Source organism: Tyto alba, unplaced genomic scaffold (genome assembly GCF_018691265.1).
Source record: "Tyto alba isolate M040663 unplaced genomic scaffold, T.alba_DEE_v4.0 Super-Scaffold_2, whole genome shotgun sequence".
Lineage (NCBI taxonomy): Eukaryota > Metazoa > Chordata > Aves > Strigiformes > Tytonidae > Tyto > Tyto alba.
The window spans coordinates 35,391,979-35,415,174 of NW_024881282.1; the positions used below are offsets into that span (position 1 = coordinate 35,391,979).

Genomic DNA, 23,196 nt, shown 5'->3' on the forward strand with positions numbered 1-23,196 from the left:
CAGCCTTTGCTGCCAGGCAGCCTGCAGAAGGATCCAGCTTTGCTTTTTGCCAAGACCCCCGGTCCTTGCATGGGTTACAGCACCTGGACAGGGCTGCTTCAGGAGCTGGAGATGCCAATAAACCTGAGCGACAGAGTGTGTGTTTGAGCAGGGGATACACAGCACTAGTCCCTCAGGGTGGGTTGAGCCCCGGCCCCCTTCACGACACTGCCTGGGGTAACGCAGGGCACCCCAGCCCTCACCCAGGGCATCACTCAGGCATCTGAGGGCTCCAATTCACCACCTCTAATGGACCCAGTGACAAGGACAGATGCAGTCACCTGCCTAACTTTTTGCCCTGGCCCTGCAGGTGATTGCAGCTCCAGTGGCAAGCAACACCATATCCACGTCACCTGCCACGGCGCACGTGCACCCTGTGAGAGTGAACGATCCCAGCTCGCAATTTTGCACGGGGCTGAGAGCCACAGCAGCCGCAAGGCCATCGGGCTGCCCCTGGCCTCCCTGAGAACGAGAGGAGCAGGTGGTAAGAAGATGGACACTTCTCTGGCACTTAGTTAACCACCCTGGTTCATAAGCCAATGCTCTCAGATAGGCTGCCAGGCACCTTGTCCTCAGCAGAGCGACAGAGCCCTCCAGAGAATAATTCAGAGTGTCTAAGTTAGGCTCCTGTGATGAATCATACCCTGTATCTCTCTCTCCGTTGACTGCATGCTTTAGTTCCTCAGATAAGATACCTGAAGCCAAAAGAGCAAATTCAGAGTAATCCCCCACCACGTTTGGCTTTTCTCCCCCATACAGGTCTGAAGGGGAAAGTCAGCGTGAGCTCAGCAGGCTGCCAGGCATGCAAAATGGTTTGGCTCAATTTTTACAGTGTCTGAATTTCTCCTTTCACATAGCCGTTTTCAGTCACTTATTTCAAAGACATCATACCTGCCTGCATCCCTGAAATGAATCATAATCCTATTTAAGCCGACTCTTCCTCTCATTTGCACTCATCCTTACCAGCCTGAGTTCACTGACGCTGTGCCCTGTTCTACGATCTTGAATTACTAATGTTTCTTCCAAACATACAGTACAAATATTAAGGTACTAAAAATACTTCTGAGAATCTCACCCCTACATTTTTAGGAAGTATCTTCAATTTAGAAAATTCTTTACTTGATTACACTATAAAATGAATTAAGTTTATTGTTCCCAGCTAGGACCATTCATTTATGTTCTGCTTTTCATCTTTTTAAGAAAATCGCTTGTTTGGTTTCAGTTTGATGGCCATGTCTTGGCAGTAAACTAACTGGGTTCCCAACACTGCAAGGGAATGAAAGTATCGCCACGTATTAACTGACGTTTAAAAATAAGTATAAAAACATGTTTATTAACATTTTAAGTTTATATAAAAAATTCCTTGCCTTTTTGGAGGCAAAACTAAAACTTTTTCACCTCTGTAGGTGGCAGCAGCACACTATCAGAGGAGCGTAAGAAAGGGCGCTGGACCTTCACCTCTTCACACCCTCCCAGGGCAGGCTGGACTGTCCTGACCAGGGTTATCTCCACAAGAATACCATGCCCTTAGTCTAAAGTAACTCATCTGCACTCCCAAAAATCTGTTCAAATAAAGCAATGCAAAAGCCAGTGAAGCTGCATGTATTGTACATTGCTGCAATGGTTTCCCTCCAGGGCAAACGTTGGCCTCACAGGCATCGCATTTGTGCTGCAAGAAGCAAAACGTGCTCTTGCTCTGCCGCAGCTACGTGGGTATCTGGTCAGCACGGGGGTCATGCCCACCGATGCCCGAGCTGCACTGCTGTGGGACTGGACTCAGCCACACCACTTCACGAGGGTAGATTTGTAGCAGAAACGAGCTTAGGCACTTTGGGGTAGAGGAAAACACAGGGCTGACCTGTGTTTTGCCTGACAGGCAACTCATCTTCTTCTCAAGCTTATAAGTTATAAATGGAGCCAAGAGCGGGACTTCGTGGGAGGGGAAATCTCTGCTCTTCAGGTCTGGCTTTACCCCAGGCGTCTCTGGGGAAGGCCACACACACTGTGCACGTATGAGGACGCAGCTGTCACAGTCAGCAGGTTCAAGCCCTGCTCCCCCGGCCCTCCTCTTCCTCTCGCAGCAGCAGTCCAGCCCCAGCAGCGCAGCGTGCGTCCCACCAACACAGCCACGTAGCACGCACCTCCCTTCGTCTCTCACGCACATGGCATCATCTCCCAGCCCAGGACGGAGAGGAGCTGGGGACGACTCTCCCCGCTGACCCCCCGCTTCTGCCTGGGGGTGAGAACACCTCCTCCCTCGGGCGCATCCCCAAGGAGCCCCCCGGCTCTGCTCCACCCTCCGTCACGGCACCAGCGGGCAGGCTCCGGCAGCACAGTTCTCGCAGCGTAGGCACTGCTCGGCGGCTCCGGCACAGGGGCTCGGAGAAGACCAGAGGGGTTCCCCCCATCTCGTCAAAGTGCAAGGGGTTGTTCCGGGTCCCTGCCACCACCAGCTCCAGCAGCCGGACCACGCAGTCTGAAAACCAGTTCTTCAGGCGGAAATAGCCCTCCTGGAAAGAGATCCGAAGGCTGACGGGCCCCGTCGGCATCCGCACGCTCAGGCTGAACAAGCAGTTCCCCTGCGAGCTGTCCCGCACCAAGTAGGTGCCAACAGGCTCCCTCTGGAGCTTGGCGTGAGCCTCCCCCACAGACAAGGGGCCCCAGTAGAAGTCGCTGGCCTGGAGGATATTGAGGGATCGCTCCAGGACCTCCCACTCGCAGCTGCGAAACATCCGGAATCGATCGGGCAAACCGGGCGGCGCGGGGCTGGGGAGAACGCTCCGATGCTGCCTTTGCAGACGAGAAACAGCGGTGTGCGTGTTGTGCAGATCATCTGGCCGCCCTCTGATCATCTCTCAAAGAGCCCATGGATCCTGGAAAGATGCTGCCTTTACCATGCTTCCTCCTTCGCATCCAGCCTGCAGGACAAAAGGTGAGTGAGGCAAACCCAATACCTTCTGAAAACCAGGCAAATGAAGTCACTTCACAAGGGAGAAGGACCAGTAAGAGCACTAAAGAGGGTACCAAGGAGATATTGTATGTCACTAAGCCCCAGCTGTAGGGACAACCAAGGATTTACACGCTGGGAGCTCCAGCTGGGTCCCCACCAGCGCAAGGTAGCACCTTACAGAGCTCTGCATCCACTGGGCTTCTGTGATTCACAGCTAAGGGGGCTCTGCAGCACACCCTTCATCAGCCTGGTTTGAACCTAGCAGGTCTTGGTATTTCAAGATCTCCCTCTGTTGGATGCTTAGGGGCTTTTCAGAGTGTCCTTGAGACTAGCAAGGGGAAATGACATCCCAAATCAGAAGGGAAAAATTTCTCAAAGCAGGAAAGTTTCGTTTACTTTGTCATTCAGTGAAGGGTGAAAAGGTTTCCTCACGCCTCCCCGACCCTTTCTCTGACAAAAGGACAGACAACAGGACTTAAAAGAAGCAGAAGATGGGAATGAGCCTTTCCCACCAAACCCCATGAACCACTCCCCCATCCCAGGGGACGCCTGTTTCACCGTGTCAGGAGAAAGCAAAGGTCTTGGATCAAGCCCCTTCAAAAAACGTTACACCAACAACTTCAGGGCTGGGACTGCCGCATATGAAAACACTTAATGCTGGTACCAGGCACTGCTGATGTCTGAAAAACAGTTCTACTCAGGCCCTTCCATCCAGCCCCTTAACTTCTGTGTCTGCCTTAAGGACATCACCCCCCACCAGCAGACAACGCTGCCCTCTCCCAGTCACCACCCTCTGCTCATGTGCTGCCTTCAAAATGCCCTCCCTTACTGTCACAATCCTGCTCATCTCCCACACCTCGTGTTATCACCAGGCTGTCTCTTTTCAGAAATGCAAATTCCCGAACCGTGTTGCCATCAGCCATCCAAGTCATTTTGATTACATAAAAAAAAAAGTACGTATTCTGCATGTGTGTGTGTATATATATATATGTGTGCATAAACATAAAAACCACAGCCCCAAGCCAGAGGCTCCTTCTATGTGAGAAGCTGAGCTGTTACATACCACTTCCCCAGGCCTGACAAGTCAGTAGCTCACCGCCAAACCCTGCCCTCAGTCCCTTGACATACTCCATTAACCCAGTCACACTCGCTGACAGCGCAGCCGTGCTCGGAGCAGAACAGACTGCTGACACACAGCCTGCAGCAGAGGAAGAGACGCGTTTCTCCATCCCTGGCAGTCCCCCTCCACCGCAGACTTGCGGGAGCATCAGGGCTCGCAGCAGGCAGGCAGCCCCCCCGGGAATGTGCAGGGACCTATGGAGGGCTTGCTCTGGAAGGAGAGCTTTAGGTTAGGCTTAGCTCCTTGCGAAGTTCTCCTTATCCTATTCAAAAGCCTTGTGCTCCTTTTGGTGCTCATGCCAGCTGGATGGCCATGCAGAGCCCACTCTGCCCCTCCAGGAGAGGACACGGAACAGCAGGGCCAAACGTTTTTCCCTTGCATGGGCACAGTAGTCTACAGTCTTGTCCACAGTCACCTCTTCTCTCCTAACTTCTCTCTCAATACTTAACAGTAATACCAATAATGTAGCTGTCAGGCATGTCTCCATACATGGAGCCATAAACACCCTTTCCAAGAGCAGCCTGGGAAGCTTCTCCAGTTTCTAGCCTTGTGATTTGCTAAATTGTGATTTGCTAAGCCACTAATGTCCTTGATACCACTCTGAATGCTGCTGATCCTGCCCTTTAGCTATGTGTCACCGTGGGAGGGAAATTCTACTCTTAAGAGAAAGGTGGGAGGGGTAGGAAGGAGTTAATCAAGCCGGGGTTTTTCTTTTCCATCTTAAAAAAAAAAAAAAAAACAAAAACCCAAACAACTAGGCAGCAGTGGAAAGCTGCTGGGATGGTTCAGCAAATCAGAATAAATCTTAGGGGAAGCTGATTTAGGGAGCAGAATGCAAGTAAACACAGTTGCCACATGCAGCAGCTAGGGCCATCTATCACCACCTAAAACGCAGCACTGTAGGCACCACAAGAAGTTGCAGCATCGCTGTCCCTTTCCTTCTCTCTGCTGGGCAAGGAAGCTATAGAGCCCTCTGACATTAGCTACTATAGAAAAAGAAGGTCATACTCCTGCCAGATGCTTCCAGGGCTGCAGCTATATCCTCAAGGGGAGCGAGAAGGAGCCTTGCTCCCACCAGCAGCCACTTTTCCCAAACAGCAACTTCTCTAGGGTCCAAATGGAAATTTTGCCACTCTCATGGGTCTAGGTTGGAAAATTAATTCAAGCAGGAAAACAGAAGCAGGCAGCTGTCTTTCATTTCCAGGCTAGTTTTAAAAATAACAAACAAATAGATAATTTGTTTAAGGCTACAGATGCCATTTGACAGAAAAAAAAATAAACTTGTTTGTCCCAGTTTTCAACCTTGAGTCATTCTCCCAAATCCTCTCAGAAAAATCCATTGCTACTAGAAGTCTGACTAAGAGCTGAGACTGTGTCATCGTTTCGAATTCAAAGTAAATGCAAAAATAGCACCCTCACAATTTGTTCACTTGGTTTGAAATCTACATATGGGTCAGAGTCTCAGAGAACGTAAATCTGTTTACCTTCTGTGACCCATTTCCAACAAATGACTGCCTGACCTGCAGTGCAGTATTAGTTATATCAATATTAGCTTTAAAAGTACTTCCTGATATTACCTTTAAGGTTCACTTTTAATGGATCAACAGGTCCTACATGCACACGGCCTCCCTCGTCAAGGAGGATGAGCAGACTCTCAGGATTAGGAATAAGACAGCCCAAGGCTGTCATGAAATACACATCCATAATTAGTTCTGCTTCTGATTTGCCACAGCACGATTTGCTTCCCTTCCTACCCCCCCAAAAAAAAACCCCAAAACTCCAACACCCAAATACATTACTACCTCCCTACTGCAAGACAGTCAGAACAGTGCTTGCAGCCAAAGCAGCATACCCTAATAAGCTCGTGTCCCACTAATTAAAAAGCTGGATAAGTTTCCCCAGACCTTCTGATTTACTGCAAGTTCAAGAGCTTTTCAAAATAAGTGCTCTTGACACAGGGCATTCTGCTTTCCTTCTCGCTCACTACTCAGGCAAAGCAGCGTATTTCTTATAAGGAGACAATTCTAGTAAACTAGGGGACTGTATGCAGCCTCTGGTGTCAGCCCAGCCAGCCCTGCACCCTGGGGTTTGACAAATCTGGCACGTTCAACAGCAGCTTCAAGTACTCAGCTATGGTGCGTCCTTGCACTCTTTCTTCTCCAAGACACTTGAAAGAGCTTACCTCTTTATATTTACCACCCATAGGGACGAGTTTCTGGATGTTAGGCCTGGAAGCAGTCCAAATTCAAGAGCTCCAATGTGGCACTTCCCAGTTTTTGCAAAGCTTTACTTAAGAGCAGATCCATCCTTTGAAAAAAAAGAGACATCCATCACACAGGTGACTAAGCCCATTAGTTCACCATAACGTGGATCTAAAATACAACAAATCTGGGGACAGGTTGTCTGTCTCAACCTCTCTGACCTGTATTATTATAGAAGCACGTATACAGCACTTCAGATAGCAACAGAGACAGCAGATTGTTGTTGTTGTTATTATTATTATTATTATTATTATTATTATTATTATTACTGCTACTTACACAGCCATGAGCTGATTAGATCCAGACAACTCACAGATGGCCTAAGAACAAATGTAAAGACCATAAGGTTGCCATCATCTTCTGGAAGTGGGAGCCACAAAACCCAAACATTAAGAGATGATGGCAACAGGAATAAGCTTAAAGAATCAGAATAGCAAACTCAAACTTGTGCTCAATGCAACACACAACATTTGGAGTATCTTATCTGAAACCACACAGGTAGCCATTCACTGCTGAGTTACCCCAATAGACACCCAGCCTGTTCTGGCCCGTGCTCTTCTGCCCTGCTTCCCCAGCTTCCAAAGCTTTTCCTTCCCACCTCATGGATGGAAAACTAAACCCGCTGGCCTGGTGGAGCAGCAGACCACCACGTGTGCAATCGCGTGTCTGTCAGTGGATCTATCAGCAAGCTGAAAAAACAAACCCTGCCTTCTGCATGCCTTCCAGAGGCAGTCCCTGTAAGGCTTCACTTACACCTGCACTCCATTACTTAACATCCCTTCTCTGCATCCCCGCCAGCGGAGCCCAGACCGGGCACACACCTCACAAGCCACCCTGACTTGCAGCTAGCAGAACTGTGGGCCTATCCCATTATTATGCTACTCACTCCATTCGGCTTTGACATCTCACAGTTATCAGTCCCACAGTTCCCAGAACAGTTAGATGTAGGGTGGGATAATTTGGATAAGCTCTCCCTGAGGTACCCTGCAAGCCCTTGCAGCGGCGTCCCCATTCCATGCACCAGAGCCCGAGCAGACATCTCTTGCTTGGACATCTGCATCCCACAGAAACGCGCTGCCTACTGATTTGTGGCCGGAGAGGACGTTTCAAAGGAAAGCTGGAGCAAACGGCTGGAAGAAACCTCGCTGGTAAGAGCCAAGCAGGCAGTGCTGTGTTTTAATGGTGGGCCAGCCTGCTTCCCACAGCTGCCACTGTCTGCCACACGCTGGCACCAGTTTAAACCACGCCATCACTGCCACGGTGCACGGCCTCACCAGTGCCCCTTGTTGCGAGCACCCTACCACGGTCAAGGTGACCAGGGCTGATCCAGAAACGGCTCGTGGAGGGGGAAAGGAGAGGCAGGAGACGCGCAGGCAGACGTGCGCCAAAGAGCACAGAGGGAGCTGTGGTTAGGCAAGGAATGTGGCTCAGCTCAGCTGAGAGGACCAATGTTAATCACAGCCAATTTCTCCAGCACAAAGCAGGCCTAGGAGACGCTGCAGTTCCCTCTATCTTTTATGCCATGGCTATAAATAGAGTTTGATGTGAGGCTGCCATTATGTCTGACACGTGAGGGAGTTATGTGGAAAAAAGAAAAAAAACCCACACCACATGCATACCCCAAACCAAAACTGTGTTTCCCTATACAACCAGCATTCAAGGATGCAGTATTTAATAAAATAAAATAAAGTGAGGCAGCACACACACTGTGACAATTCTTGCTTCCATGCAATAGAGATGCTGGGCAGGAGGATCCTGCACGTAGGCTCCGGGAACCAGCTGCAAATAAAACCATCCTGCAAGAGGACTGGTCTTATCAAACCCTTCCCAACATTCTGGGGTTGGAGAACATACTTCAAAACTCACAAATAACCTCCTGCGGATCTGATATTTAGGTTTTGTGCTTATCATATTTTTCTATGACATGTGTTTTCTGCATTAACATGACACTTTGCTGATAGAGGCTAGAAGGTTTTTACCCCAAGAAAACCCACAAGACAGCGTGATGTGCACCAAGTATTCTTCAAGGCAGAGAAGTCTGCAAGCATATTTGTTTTCTCCAGAACATGCTTCAAAGAAAAAGGAAGGTGGCAGTTTACAGGGAAAGCTAATTGTTTTTGCTGGACTAACCAACAGCTGGAAGAAAGACCCCATTTTCAGGGTCCCTTCCTCACACCTTGCAAATACTATGCACATTCAGAACAACTACTTCCAAATACAACGGCCCGTTCCTCCTAGAAATAGCCCAGTGTGAAAATGTAATGTTGCCATTTCAGAGTAACAGAGAAGCCCCATTGCTTCCCTGAACTCAAAGGCTGCTGTGCAGTAGCCACACGCAACTGCATCTCGTTCCGCAGCAAGTAAAACTACCAGAACTACCAACTGAGTTCTGGCAAAGACAGCTTCTATTGGACACTGATTTTTTTTTTTTTTCCCCCCTTTAACTGGGGAAGAGGGAATTAAAAATAAAACATGTAGAAAAAGGAAATCAATAGGGGTTACTGCTAAGTTTCAAAGCTGCAGCTGAGCCTGTCCTGCCATGGCTCAAGGAAAGAGTTGTTGCTTACCTCTGGCCAACACAACAGCATTTTTGGTAAGCGAGGGAAGTCCGATCGCGTGGCTCCTGACCTTTGTAGTTTCATAGTGAGCAGCCATCCCTGCAAATGTCAGTGCAGCAGAGCTACACGAAGCCTCGGCCCCATACCCAGCTGGGGAACACAGCCTCCACACAGCTGCCTTGCCATCCCCCCCTCCCCACCGCCCGCCGGCTGGGGACGCAGCCCTCTAGGAAGGTGGCCAGGGAGAGGGCACGATGAGGTGGAAGAAAGAGGCCAAGACAACACCAGTCCCTCGTGGGGCCCTACTGGAAACACTCCATCCCATCTCCCCAGCAAGAGAGGGGGGTCAGTGGGAAGGGGGTAGCAATGCTCAGGGCTGCATCCTTGCCCTCCACTGGAGCAGAGCTCTGCACCCACCAGTCACGGCAACTCAGCCTCGACAGCTCCCCCATCCCCAGACCAGCAGCACAGGTACGTATCCTCCGTTTCAGCCTCTCTCAGCTAAATTTACTTTCTTCAGTTTTTTCAGCGCCCCGTTTGAGGAAATGAGTAAATCCTGAGAGGCGAAGGCCACCAGCCGTCCCCGCGATGGCCGTGGCCTCTTATCAAAGCCATCGCATTTAGTGGGAAAGGAATTCAAAGAAGCAGCTAACTCTAAGAAATGAGCAGTATCTGCAGCTAAAACTGGTTTAGTATCATGATCAGAACTAGGATTTTAGAGAAGAGTCGCAGGCACTTAACCAGCACGAGCCAGAGCACAGAGGCACAGGGGAGAGATCTTCCCTTGGCTCTTCGTAAGGACCAGCTTCAGAAGATGTGAGGGGCCATTAAGCAGTACCAGTTCCTGTGCCTTCAGAGGAAGGGGCGAGGGTCAGAAAGCACAAATGCACCACAACACTAAGTTTTATAATGGGGGATTTCCAACACACAAAATAAAGAAACTAGTCCTGAGAGTCAAAAGTGAAAAGAAAAAGAAAATTAAGTCATGACAGGCTATTTAGGAAATCTTAAAGTGACAGAGCATGCAGACCTCCCACAAATGATGGAACAGAGATGCTGCCTGGCCAAGAGGACAGACTTGGGGGACAACATGGGTCACACACCACAGGTACTAGTTGTAGGTGCAACAGCTTGGAAGGGCCTCTGCCATGATGCAGAGTCACCAAACACACATACTCCAAAACCACAGCCCCTGCCCAAATTTCTCTACAAACTCAACAATCCTTCAGAAGATGAAAAGCAAACCCTGGTGACACCAGTATAAAGAACTATAAATTACTGATGGTAGGGAACAAATGTACATGAGGATGGTTGTCATGAAACTGAGACAGCAGGTAGCCAAGATAAGCAAAACAAAACACATAAAACAACCAGCATTTTAATTTTATCAAAACCAGAAAGCCTCTGGGGGAATCACTTAGTTGACTGGGATATCAGCAAGTAGGGAGGAGGACACTGAAGAAAAGCTGCATAAGCGAGCAGATACTACTACTTTTTCTTGCACAGGATGCTGAGGAGATTCCCAGTATTTAATGGTACTTAACCTGAAGGGAGCAAAGCGGGAGTTCTGTCAGAAGAGGTGGGGAGAAGTGACATTAAAGACCAGAAAGTCAGCTGGACACAGTGGACTATACCCAGGGATTCTGAAATAATTTGGAAAAAGCTGGTTAAGATGCAAAGAGATGTGCTCTCTCAGTCAAATCAGCTGCCACTACTAATTGCCAGAGGTCTGCAAGTGTTGTAAGGAACACTGGCTACCTGACTGTGGGGAAGAGGCAATCCCCAGACAGAGCTCCCATCAGGAAAATGGTATCTGAAGAAGCAACGTGGCTGGGACATGCCTTGCGCTTCTTCAAAGCCTCCATGCCAGAAGCAAGTCTTAAAGTGAGACATGGTGCACGAGATAAAGAGCCAGCAGCACCCCAGGACCTGTAAAGCAGATGGACAGAAGACAAGGAGCAGTCGTGCCCCACGGTGATGGGAGGTGGAAAAAGGGTGTCCTGAGAATACCAAGGCATTTCAACCCCTTGCACTTCCAATCACCTCTCTGCCACCCTTCCAGCTGCTGCCTTTTCCTCCTGGATCAACTCAGCCCATTTTGCAGAGCATCCCTCCCAGCTGCTTGACAGGTCAGTGGGTACAAGGAGCCCAAAGCCTCCCTCAGCTCAGGTGTGAGCAGCTCCCTTGCCCCCGACCGTGCAAACCCCACATGTTAATCCAGGTCCCTTTCTAGAAATATTCTCCTGTGGTCTGCAAGCTGCCATTGCCCACGACACTTCAAACATTGGAGGTTTAACCCTGCCCTTCCACCAGGCAGCTTCAAGCCTCAAGGTACTAAAATCTAGGCAACCAGCTGGAAGAGCGGCGAGCCCCCTCCATCACTTCCCCAGAGCGACCAGTGACAAAATCATTTCGCTCTCAACAAGCCACAGAAGTCAGAGGTCATTCAAAATTCAGCAAGCTGGCAAGCACCAGGAGGTCAGACGAGACTCTGTCCTGACAAATGCAAGTGGACGCAGACTTGTAGGAAAACAAACTGGGTCTATATTTTGAAGAGCAATAAATTAAGTGGCGCAGCTGATGAATGAACCAAGTAACTGTGCTGAGAGTTTGTTAAGGAAGGCTCTAGCTCTGAATGCAAAAGCAGTCATTAAAAACCAAGAAGCAAACACCAGTGTGAGGCTGCAAAATGGTTGGGTGGGAATGTAACAGTAATGTCATCACCTGAGATAATACATTCAGTTCCAATCACCTTAAATAAAAACAGACAGAGCTGAAACAAAGGGGATGGGCCTAAAGATGAGTGATAAGAAGTCACATGTAAGTGTGCAGACAGAGACTGGAGAAATTTCATGCTCAGTTTAGAGAGCAGATAGATACAAGGGGATGCAAGAGCAAAACACAGTACTATCAGGCCATTCTTTTTATGCTCTTTCATAAAACTAGAAGAGAGGAAGTTCAAAGGTGACTGAGATTGAAAAGTAAGTAATTTTAAAACTCATAAAAGGAAAAACTCCAATCACATAGACATTAAAATGCTGCTGCTGGGGAAAGTGAGAGAGTTGATCTGAGGAGTCTCATTTCTCTTCTTTCTTAAACCTCTTTGTAAAGTACTCACCATCCTATGCTTTCGCAGACCTTAGAGGGATCCAGCAAAGGGCTGAGGTTTTTTAGCATCACCTTTTTAAGCCACCTCTTAAACAGTCAAACTTTACATAAGACTAAGGGGATCCCAGTACAAAGCACAAACGTCCTTTAGTTGTGCAAAACTGAAGAAGTAAACAAGGGTTTATAAAGTCACTACAAGGAATCAACTATGGACCTGATGCAGAGTCGTTAAAGCAGCTCAGCCTCTTTTTTCCTCATTTTTTAAATGACTAAAAAGAACAGCACCTCTCGCTCTTAAGTGCCAACTTGGATACTGGTGTGTATCCTACACAAATGGGTCATTTCAGTGATCACTGCTAAAGCAGCTCTAAATCACAAACGGCTGTGGCAATGAGGTTAGGAAGAAACATTCCCTCTGCCCCAGCATCCGCTTGAGTGGGGCTCTTGGTCCATTGTGCCACTTTGCCAGGCCTTGGAGGATGAACGTAACTTCTAGCAGGAGGCACTGAAGAATATTTCTCCAGCTCTGGCCTCCCTCCCTCCACATCCCAAAATCTCTCAAGGAAGAACTCAAATATGCATGAAGAATAGCATGGATTAAGAATGCCATTGCCGGTCTGTCAAAAAGCATAATCAAACCATTCCTGTGGGAATCTGCATATCAGCAGGAGTGTGTCAACCCAGGCAAACCTATACTGAACTCCTCAGCTCTATCAAGGCGCCTTCAGCAAGCTGTGCAGAAGCACAGCTACGCAGTTCAGATTGCAGGAACAGAGATCTCTGATATTTTCCAACTGCTAATAGTCACACTTATTTTCTTCCCTGACAGCCTTAGCCTAGATTTCCAAGTAAACTTTGCTACTGAGGAAGTATGGAAGGAGATCCAAATTGCTTCTGAACTGCAGAATCCCCCCCCCACAAAAAACCCCCCTGTTGCACAAGCCATGATCCGAAGTCAAAATTTTTCTTCAGCATTTGCAGGGGATGAGGAGGAGGACAAAAACTCTCTGCTTAGACAAAGGCAACTGAATGCTGGCAGCTTAACCCAATTTTGCCAGACACAGCTCCCAAAGAGGCGATATAAAGCTAAAGCACCCTATTTGCAAACTTAATATTGGCACAGCTCAATTCTTTCCCTCATCCTTCAGATGTGTTTGCGAACAAGCAGAGGCACAGAAAGCGCACGGGGAGCAGGAAGGGAGAAGGCAGAGAGAATGTGCATTATCAAAATACCTTGAGAGCAGTTCTTGGAAATGTGCAGCCTGCAAGCCTGTATCAGACACTCATTTCCTGTGAAGTGCACACAGGCCTTTTCATTTCTCCACTAAAGAGGACGAAAAGAAGGGGGCAGCTCTAAAGTCTCCAAAGACAGCACAAACCCAGCATTTAGCAATTTTACTAAAACTGAATTAACGTTTTTATACTATTAAATACCTAACGAAGAGAAGCAGAGATTCCCAGACATTTAAAAAGTAGGACTTTCTACACCTCTCACTTCTAAATCTTAACCTGAAATCTTGCATTTGGTGTGTGTGGGGGGATAGAAGTAAATTTTACTCGAGTTATTTTGACCACTCACTAACACAAAGCCACCAAATCCTGCTACATCAAACACCACTGCACTTTTTTTTTAAAGGGTCTGAGACCGATTTCAGCAAAATGGTGAGCTAATAAATACCTTACCCAGGCAGACTGTTGCAGGATATGCACAAATGTAAACCAGAAGAGCAGGCAGTAGTGAAGTAGACTGGCAGGATAGAGGGGGCTAAGTTGATATCATGCCTGTCTTCTGCCTCTGCTTCCACGTAATCAAGGATCTAATTAATGTAGCATTTAGTTGCATTACTTTAATCAAACATATGATGCATCCTAATGACACACACACTTAATAACTTTATGCTGTAAAAAGATACTATCCCTGTATGGCATACTCAGCTCTTGTACCAGCCACATACATTTTCATTTCCAGAAAGAGAGATGGGTGCCCACCTCCCCCAGCTTGCGAGCTTTAGGCAAGCACCACTAGCCAAGGTCTGCAGCAGCCTGGAATAACGTCCTGGGAACACGCCACCTCCTCGCAGCTTTTATTAATCTAACCACAGCATCAACCCGACCCAAATGATGTCATATTTAAGTATTGGCACTATCCGCTTATTGCTGACCAAACTAAGGTAGGAGAAACCAGAAGAGAGAAGCCTGTGGGTGGTAGGGGGAGATGGGGGTGACGAGGAGCTGCAAGGAAAGACTTGGAGGAAAGAGCAAAACCCCAGCAGGGACAGAAAGAAAGAGGAGCACTGGAAGAAAGAAACACAGCTCTGAAAGCACATTTCTCCTTTGTTTCTCAGCAATGCAACCACAGTATTAGTGACAGGAACTAAGAATTTACACCACCCAACTCCAGCTCTGTCCTTGCGCAAACCGACCACCAACTTCACAGAAATCCCAGCTGGATTGAGGGTAAGAGGCACTGGCTTTATGTTTGAAGCTGTCATCTGAAAACTGAATTTGGCCCTCTTCCGAGCAGGGACACACACCTGGGAGGAACTGCAACAGCTCAGCCTTTCCCTGGTGCTCCTCTATGCCTGCTTTTCAGGACTCCAGCAGAGTTTGCCTGTACCTTCTGATGCAATCTCAAACAAAAGCCCTGTGCTGCCTCTCGACCCCACTACATTTAAGTGAAAAGCAAGCCAGGTTATTGAAGGACGTATGACATACTGAACGATAACAAGCACAGAAATAACAAAGGCCCAGATCCCAGTGTAGCTCAGGGAAGGACGGGAACCTGTGTGGGAGGTTGGCATCCCAGCAATCCCGCGGGTTTGTGCCCAAGAGCCTTTCACTCTGGAGGGAACAAGAATCTGTACTTCAACAACTACGTTTTAAATCACATACCCAGCAGAATCGCTCATGAACACAGAAACAAAGCTTGGCTTCATCTGCAGCGACTGGCCACATCTCGTCGTAACTTCATTCAACCAAGACCAACATTATGCGATAACAGAGCCTCAGTCCCACAAACTTCAGTGCATGTGCATAATTTTTAAGCACATGACCAATAGCCCCGCTGTGACTGAATGGGCTATTTGACGTTCACACAGCATCTGAACTGCAGTTGCAATTGTTTGGAGAAAGAAGATATGCCTGCATACCCTCTTAAGGGCACGGTCAATGGAGAATGAAGCATCAGGAAATTGCAGTTATTTCTGATCCTACCCCATTTTTGCAGAGTTGAGCATGGTCAACATGTGACTGGCTTTTTCATTAAAGTTCTCTGAGAGCTGCAAGGACTAGAACTAGCAAACAGCACTGTCTGGACCACACAGTCCTAAATAGCAGCTTGCTAACAATACTCTTTACCCTCAACTTTCCAGAACAATGGTCAAGCCACATCCCCCTCCTTCACTCATGCAGGGGAAGAAAAAAGCCAGGGACATTAATTTAACATTCTTGAGTTCCTCTCAGTTACCTCCGGGGTTCATCCAGATCTTGTTTCCAAGCTTCTACTGAGCAGGAAGGAAGACACTCTTAGACTAAGTTTTAAAAAAAGGAGAAAAAAAAAAAAAAAAAGTCCTAAGAGTAGCACAAGCTGAGGTTTTAGCTGGTAACTATTCCAAAATTCTCAGTAAGAGCGTGTGTGTTTGTGGGAAAAAGTGAGTAGCAGATCCTACATGGCTGCGAGCACCATGACTCAGATTGCATAAAGAAGGAGGTTTTAGCGATAACCTTTGCCGACGAGGCTTTTCATGGGTGCGCAGCACTGATCTTCTGAGAAAAGGCAGGTGTGAGGCTGCGTGCTGACTGTGCCGGGTCTGGAGGATGGCGAGTTCCTCTGCCTTTCAAAGGCAAAACCCCAACAGGCACGTACACTCCTGGTTCACGGTTACCCCGTTTCCCTGTAACGCCTCCGATTCTGGCAGGCAGCTCACTTTTCCAGCCAAGACTAAGCGTTAACACCCTGCGCACCGCTTCTCCTGCGCTTTATGTGAAGGGAAAGAAGTGGGGTGAAGACCGAGTTACTCGCTCCCCCGCACCCGTGCGGCTGCGTCCCTACGGACCCATCTGAGACATTGCATAATTCGCAGGTTTCACTTTAAAACAAGCATCTCCCTGCCCCGGTGCTGCGGAGGACACCTTGACGGCAGGACAAGCCCCCCCGGGTGCTCCCAGCACCCCACCGCCCCCCCAGCTCGGCACATGGCTTGCTTCAGGGCCGGCAGGGAGTTGCCAGCACCCCTGACACCCTCCCCCCCGCCCCCCCCCCGGGGAAAGCACCCCAAGCCCCAGCCACGCTCCCTCTTCCCCTGCCAGCAACAGCCCCAACCAACACCCCCGGGAGCCAAACCAGTGGGGGGGCTGCACAGACACACACAGAGCTCCCCCCCCACACACACACCCCCCCCCCCTCTCCAGCTCCCGCCTTTGTAAGAAGCCAAAGGGGGGGACCGGACGAGACAAAACAGACAACACCCAGCCACCCGCTCCCCCCCACCAAAAATAAATAAATAAATAAAAAAGGCCGTTTCCAGTTGACGCCGCACAACTTACTCTCGGCACCTCCGGGGCGGCGGGCGGGCGGGCGGGCAGCGCTGCTGCCGGTGCGAGCGAGCGCTCAGTGCCGGGGCGACAGCGGCGCTGCCCGGCCCTGCCCCCCCCGCCGCCGCCGCCGCCGCCGCCGCCGCCGCCGCCGCCGCCGCTCTCCCGCCCCGAAGAGAAACCGAGGCGGCCCCGCTCCCCGCCGCCGCCGCGCTCTGCATCCCCCCCCCCGGCCCCTCAACTCACGCCGGGGCCGGTGCGCGGCTTCCCGGAGGCGGCGCGGCTGCCCGCCGGGCCCTCCTCGGCCCCGGGGCGGGCGGGCGCCGCGGCGGCGGCTTCGGCTCCGGGGAGCGGAGCGGAGCGGCGGGGAGGGGAGGGGAAGGGAGGGGAGGGGAGAGGAGAGGAGAGAAGAGGAGGGGAGGAAACCCCCCAAGTGTTTCTTTTCCGAGGAAGGAGCCACGGGGGAGGGGAAGGGGAGGGGTTTCTCCCTCCTCCACCACCCCGTCTTTCCACGGCGTGGCTCTTGCAAGGGGAATAACAAAAAAAAAAAAAAAAAAAAAAGAAAAAAGTGAAGAAGAAAAAAGTTTTTCTTTTGTAAAAAAGAAAAGTTGGATGGATTGGGGGGGAGGGGGAGGTGTAGGGGGGGGAGAGAGAAAAACAAAAAGAGGCTGTGAAAGCCCCCTCCGCTGCGGACTGGCAGAGGAAGCCCACCGGGACGGCCACCACAGCACCCACGGCCCCGCGGGACCCGCCGCATCCACGCGTCGCCCCGGGGAGGCGGCGGCGGGGGCCCGGGGCTCTGCCCCTCCTGCCAGTCACCGTCTGCTGCACCCCAGCACTGGGCTGGAGCATCGGGGCTCGGAGGCACCGGGGCGGGGGGGGTTGGGTGTGGGTGCTGTGCCCAGGGCTGGGGTAGCAGAGCTCTGAAACACCGCGGGGTGGGGGGGTGGCGGGGGGAATATGGCCAGGGCCGAGGCACCGGGCAGCAGAGACAGAGAACGAGGGCCCTTGGCACCAGGGGAAAATGGGGAGGCTGCCCCCCCCCCGGGCCCTAACTTCACTGCCAGAGTTCTCCCAGCTCTTCTCGGACACTACAGGAGCCCCCAGGAGGGCACCGGGCGCCCTGGCAGTGCAGCCTGCGCGGCGGCGTAAGGCGCGCTTGAGCAGCGTGCCTAAAAACGCACGCTGTCGCCTCGGTGGGTCAAATGAAAATACTGGAAATCATGGGGAAAAAAATGGGAAGACGCGCAAAAATTTGATGGTGTAAAATAGAAATAGTGCACCGCATGGTGCATACCATGTATGCATATTACTGCTCCAAGAGAACAGATGTAATAGGAGAAAAGATAAACTTCGGAATTCAGTACAAACCCCACAGTTAAAGGCCTAACCTGCAATTAGGCTATGACTTGATGGCACCGTTGGTGCTCTCAGTCATGTATATACTTTCTCCAGGTCCTGCCGAGACGGCTGCACGCATTCCCTTGTGCATGCATGCCAGGTGAATTGCCTTGTTGAAAACACTGCATGCAAACTCCAAATGCCGACATGCTCTGGCTGCTCTGTACCAGTCCAGTGATGCAAAGCAACTGTAACTCCGGGTTGAGCAGCTGACTGGGAGAGCTTTACAGCTGCTTTGCATTGCTAGGGAGCACGAAGCAGTCAGAAACACACCGCCGAATCTGATCAGCAGCCTTGCCAGAAGTTCCACTGAGTATTGAGACATCAGTCCTTGTTTTTTCTTTCAACCAAGCGTGAAGATGCTGCTGACCACAGAAGAATTTCTGAACTTCCATAAGAGTCTGGGCAAAGTGCTTCGTTCTTTTTCAGGGAGGCTTCAGTGGGAGGACCTGCCACTGGAGCCCTAAATCACAGCAAAGACGACGTGCTCATCTGTTCCATTTTTGGGTTTTAAGTAGGCTTGTCACACTTTTTTTTTGTATTTTTGGATGGCAGCTTCAAAAATAGCCTGTGGCTTGCTTTACAGTTGCTAGTAGAGAGTCCGTTTCCCTCTGTGGATATTTACAGCATTTTTTGGGTGACTTCATAGGCTCCACCAGCCTTCATATTAAGTGGACTAGTCTAATTCTGCCTTTTATCCTTCCTCTTTGTCTTTGCCTGTCAAAAGTAACAACCAGCCCCACTGTTCAGAGATCTGTTTGTGGGTCTTGCTTTTCTCTCTCTCAACCACTTGAAACCATGACCTTGCAGCAGTTACAGCTGAAGCACATTGCAGCAATCCTCTTCAGCCATAAAAGCTGGTGAGACGTATCACAATGGCACTACTGACCACAATTTTCCGAAGCTCAGACTCGACTCACAGGGCCCAAAATGTGTTCAGGATCAAGGTACCTCTGAGGTGGCTTCATTATAGGAGGAAAACACAAGGATGCTGAAGTAGCTTTGTGTCCTGTGACACGAAAGAGGAGACGGCAACCAAATCATGCTGAAGCACTCGCTTCACTAGTGCTGCATTTCTTCCCTGCTAGCCTGCAACCAAGCCTGGATGTGCTTAAGGTGAAAAACAAACCCTGCCTTCAAGTGAGTTTTCTTAAGAAAAAAAAGAATATGAGTAAATTCCTGAGAACCAAGAGACTCCAGTGCTCTCACCACTGAATTGATGCTTTTTTTCCCCCAACATGCATTCAGCGCATGGATACCCACCTGAAAATCTCTGTGTAATGGCAGTGGAGTTGCAGCAGGTTAATGGTCTCGCCATGAGCAACTTGTTTTGGACACTGCCTGCTGAGGCACCTCCTAAAGACAGGGTTTCTGAGATGCCCAGGATGCTGATCACAGCGCGGAGAGGAATAGCTCCTGAGAAAAGGCCAGGATTTGTTCTTAGGATTTACAAGTGCTATCCTGCCCCTCATTTTTTCCTCTGCCTAAGGATACATACAGCCTCACTTATCCCTGATACTAAAACTTTAAAAACCATTAAACATGAAAGCATTAATTGATAGACCTGCTGATGGAATGAACCATTTCCAGAGAGTTTTGCCTAAAGTCCGGCTGCTGAGAGCAGTAGGTCTGAGTTCATTCTACCTTTGAATCGTAGTTCTGCTTTGTGGCATTTCTCTGCTTGTTCTTCAGCAACCCCCAAGTCTTTGGTAAGTTCAAAGATGTTGATGTCCAACCGCCCAAGAGCCAGTAACACCCTAACAGCTTTGCTCCTTCTCAGCATGCAGATTCCTTATGGCCTCCACAAGGTAGAAAGAGCCACAAGCTGCCTGTTTGCCCCTGTCAGTTTGGGACGTATGGGAAGAAGAAAGGTATTTTGGGGTAGGTCTCTGCAAACTGATGAATAAAAATAGTTTTCTGGGAAAGCAAAATGCATTCATTGCCCCAGAGGAAGAGAGAAAGTAATACGGTGAGGGAAAGAACTGAAGTGGAGAGAATGAAGAACTGAAAACTTGCAGAAGAAAGGAAGAGAGGTACAGAAAAGCAAAAGAACATAGATGGCACAGGGAGTGGGAAGATGGGTGAATGCGTTAGATGTGTCAGTACTTCTTTGCCCTTCAGCCAGCAAACCTGTGAGTGGAAGCTCAGCTGGGACTGGACCATCATCTCCAGATGATGAGTGACCTACTATTTAAGTGCTCTGTGCCTTACTGGGCTCCCAGCCAGGCCCAAACATGCTTTCGCTCACTGGTGTGCACACTGGTTTTGTGGATGGGATGTCAGTGGGAGGTGAAATTGCCCTGGCGATGGAGCGATCCAGGTGGCTCAGACATAATCTGGGAGGTTCCTGCCAGGTGGTCAAATGAGAAGGAAAGGGAGAGAAGAAAGCATGGGGCAGGCCTGGGTACCCTGGCAGGAGAGGTGGTGCAGGCAGTGCATGAGATTTTGTAGAGAGAGGAGGATGGAAAGATGCTTGGGGGGTGGGTAGGAAATGACTGCCACGATCTCCTGATGTGCTGAGAGTCCAGCCTGCAAACAGTACAAAATGTAGAACCTTTGACTGCATACAGTCCTAGATGGTTTTTCCCTTTTGACCCTTCCTCCCCTTTCTAGGTGGTCCCTCTTGTAACTTTCTAAAAGCCTCCTTTTAGGAGATGCCAACAGCAAAGCATTAAGAAGAAAAAAAAAAAATACCACCATCACAAAAAGAGAAAGCCAGGAGGACAAAACCAATACATGAAAATCCCCCAGTCCCCTTCTTCCACTCCCCCCCCAAAAAAAAAAAACCAAAACCAAAACCAACAAACAAAAACACCTTTCTGTGGTTTAGAGCAAGCAGAGGCTGTATTAGTTCGACTCTTAGGAGAAAAATTAGCACAAGTAGTGGCCCCTTTGCATGAAGTGGTGGCCAGGCCCCTCCTTCCCCTCCGAGAGCAGGGCTCTTCTCAGTAACGAAGAGAAACTGCTTTCCAGGAAAGCAAAGATACAGGGGCTGCCCAGAACAGAGTGACCTAGGGCAGCTGCGGGGAGCTGTGTGCCGCTGCTTGCAGGCTGTCAACCTCCGGCACCGAGCTGGTGGCGAGCGATGCCGCATGTCGCGGAGGGCTCGAGAGTGGGGAGCCGTGGCCAGCAATAGCCAACGGGCACCCCACACACTGCTGCTGATTCACGTTCGTTCCAGCCTGCAACACCCTCTGCTGTTCTGGCTTTCCCCCACAGCCCTGGCGGACACGGTGCTCGTGTGCTGCCAGCCCAGCACAGCACGGGGCTCCTGCACGCTCCTCGGCTGGGCCTGAGGCAGCGGCGGGGGGCTGAGCTGCAGCAGGGCAGGTGGGCACTGCCAGCTCCTTTCCTTACAATCACGTAGGCCCAAGAAGCTGAGATTAAAGCGTACCCAGTCTTCTGCTTCAGATTTTTATGATACGCACAGTTATTTATGTGAGGACACGAGTCTAGCAAGTCCTTGTATGTTTATTATTGCCAAACTCCAAAAGCAGAGCAGTGGAAAAAAGGAAGGGCAGTTCTCACTCATTGCCAGTGCAGTTAGGGCTCTGTACATGCCCCTGGTTCATTTGAGGGAGGAAGACCCAGCAGGCAGTGACCTTCTAGGTTTTCAAAGAAAGCACCAGGCTGTATAGCCTAGAAGGTATTTAGGTCATATTTAAGCAGCTGCAGAGAAAACAAACAGCCTTTTATAACTGTATAGCAAACCGCTCCCTCGCCTCTAAATCTGGCCTATATGTCAAACACCCTGGACCAGTAACAGAGGATGATCCGGGACAGGGGAAAAGAGGCACCAGCCCACGGCACCAACGGACTCAGGTGTGAGCTCCCTGGAGGCTCTGTGGCCCCATAAATCTGTGACCACCGCAGCTAACTGCTCCTAACATTGCTGCCCACCAGACATGGAGGAAGAAGCTCAGTTAAAGATTTCATTGTGTTGCTGAGGCTTATTGCTTCTCCCTGTTATTCCACATTTTCAGAACATGTTCCTGGAGTGCTGTCCAAAAGTGGTGGACCTTGCCCCAAGCCCTCTGCTCAGAATCCTTCACCTGGAACATGTAGCCTCAGCCCTGCCCATGCTTCCCCAGATTTGTTCCTCCATGCTGAGACAGGAGGTGATGCTGGACCCCACGCACAGGAGACAGGCACTGAGCTCTGACCTATGCCCACCTGCTTCAGGGTTTTCCCCAAAGCAAACAAAAACAGCCATGAGAGGCCACCCTGAAGGAGCTCAAGGAGCAATCCAAGACAGACCCCATAGTAGAAAGGTCCTCAGTCAGTGCTGGAGCCAAAAGCAGGGGCTTGCTCAGCTGAGCCTCTTAAATGAAGAAAAACAACATGGAAGGCAAGAAGGAGTATAGCTATGGGGTATAATTTTGGGAGCGGTTGTAGCAGAAGCATTGCAGGCTGGTACCATCTGACAGCAGTGTCTGTTGCACTAGACTAACTTCCAGACTGGTCTGCTTTCCAGATGATCACAGGACAAAGGACTCTGTCACATTAATCATTGTTGTTTTGTAAACATCCCCTCTTAATTCAAAAGCTGCCAATGGTTGGGAAGCTGCCACCACCCTGAGTAAACTGCTCAAGTATTTAACTACTTTCTCCATTATAAAATGTATATTTCATCTCTAGACTTCTCTTGTACCATTGTTAGGCAGAGCAGTAATTAGAGGAGCAAAAATTTAATCCTACAGAGTTATACTTAGGCTTTGATCGTATCAGTCCTAAGCGCTCCTCCTCCATAAGATGTCCTCCAACCTCTTAACAAGCCTTAGAGCTCTTGCAGGAAGCCTCTCCAACATTGTTAACTTCCTCCTTGAATCGTAAGCGTCAAATCTGAGAATTCTTTCACACCAGTAATCACATCCATGGAATTAGCAGATACAATATAATCTCCTGCAATACAATCTCATTACACCTGTGCTGCATTCCCTGCTTATACATCTGAGGGTGGAATTAGCCTTTCTGCCTGCAATGCTGCACTGGGAGCTCACATTCAGCTGCTCCTACACCATGAGTCAAGCCTTTGCCGGAGTCACTTCTTCCACGAACCGAGCTGCCAGACCAGAAGTGTAGCCCGTGTTGAGTAACTCACCATTGGGCTGTTTCAAAAACAAATGTTACATGCTTGGACCAACTTTAACATTTTGACACTTGCTAGCTAGTCAATTTTCAGTCCAATTACTACAAAATGTGTTAATTTGGTATCATTTCAGTTTT

The 23,196-nt window shown here is 49.6% G+C and overlaps 1 protein-coding gene across 2 annotated transcripts; it reads right to left on the minus strand.

Moving 5' to 3' along the window:
* Nucleotides 1–1,352: 1,352 nt before the first annotated feature.
* Nucleotides 1,353–16,914, minus strand: LOC104365593 (suppressor of cytokine signaling 1). 2 transcript variants are annotated; one of them, XM_042792558.1, is made up of 3 exons: nt 16,816–16,914; nt 6,292–6,416; nt 1,353–2,957 (listed from the first exon to the last, which is right to left on the minus strand). In XM_042792558.1, the coding sequence occupies exon 3, from the start codon at nt 2,889–2,891 to the stop codon at nt 2,208–2,210; it is 684 nt and encodes a 227-aa protein (XP_042648492.1). In that variant the 5' UTR covers nt 2,892–2,957; nt 6,292–6,416; nt 16,816–16,914; the 3' UTR covers nt 1,353–2,207. The 2 variants fall into 2 exon arrangements, with proteins under 2 accessions (XP_042648492.1, XP_042648494.1); XM_042792560.1 differs by lacking the exon at nt 16,816–16,914 and adding an exon at nt 16,582–16,748.
* Between the last annotated feature and the right edge of the window lie 6,282 nt (nt 16,915–23,196).

What these genes read in the sequence shown, in the direction of transcription:
- LOC104365593 (XM_042792558.1), bottom strand. Translation starts at nt 2,891, where the DNA reads ATGATCAGAGGGCGGCCAGATGATCTGCACAACACGCACACCGCTGTT.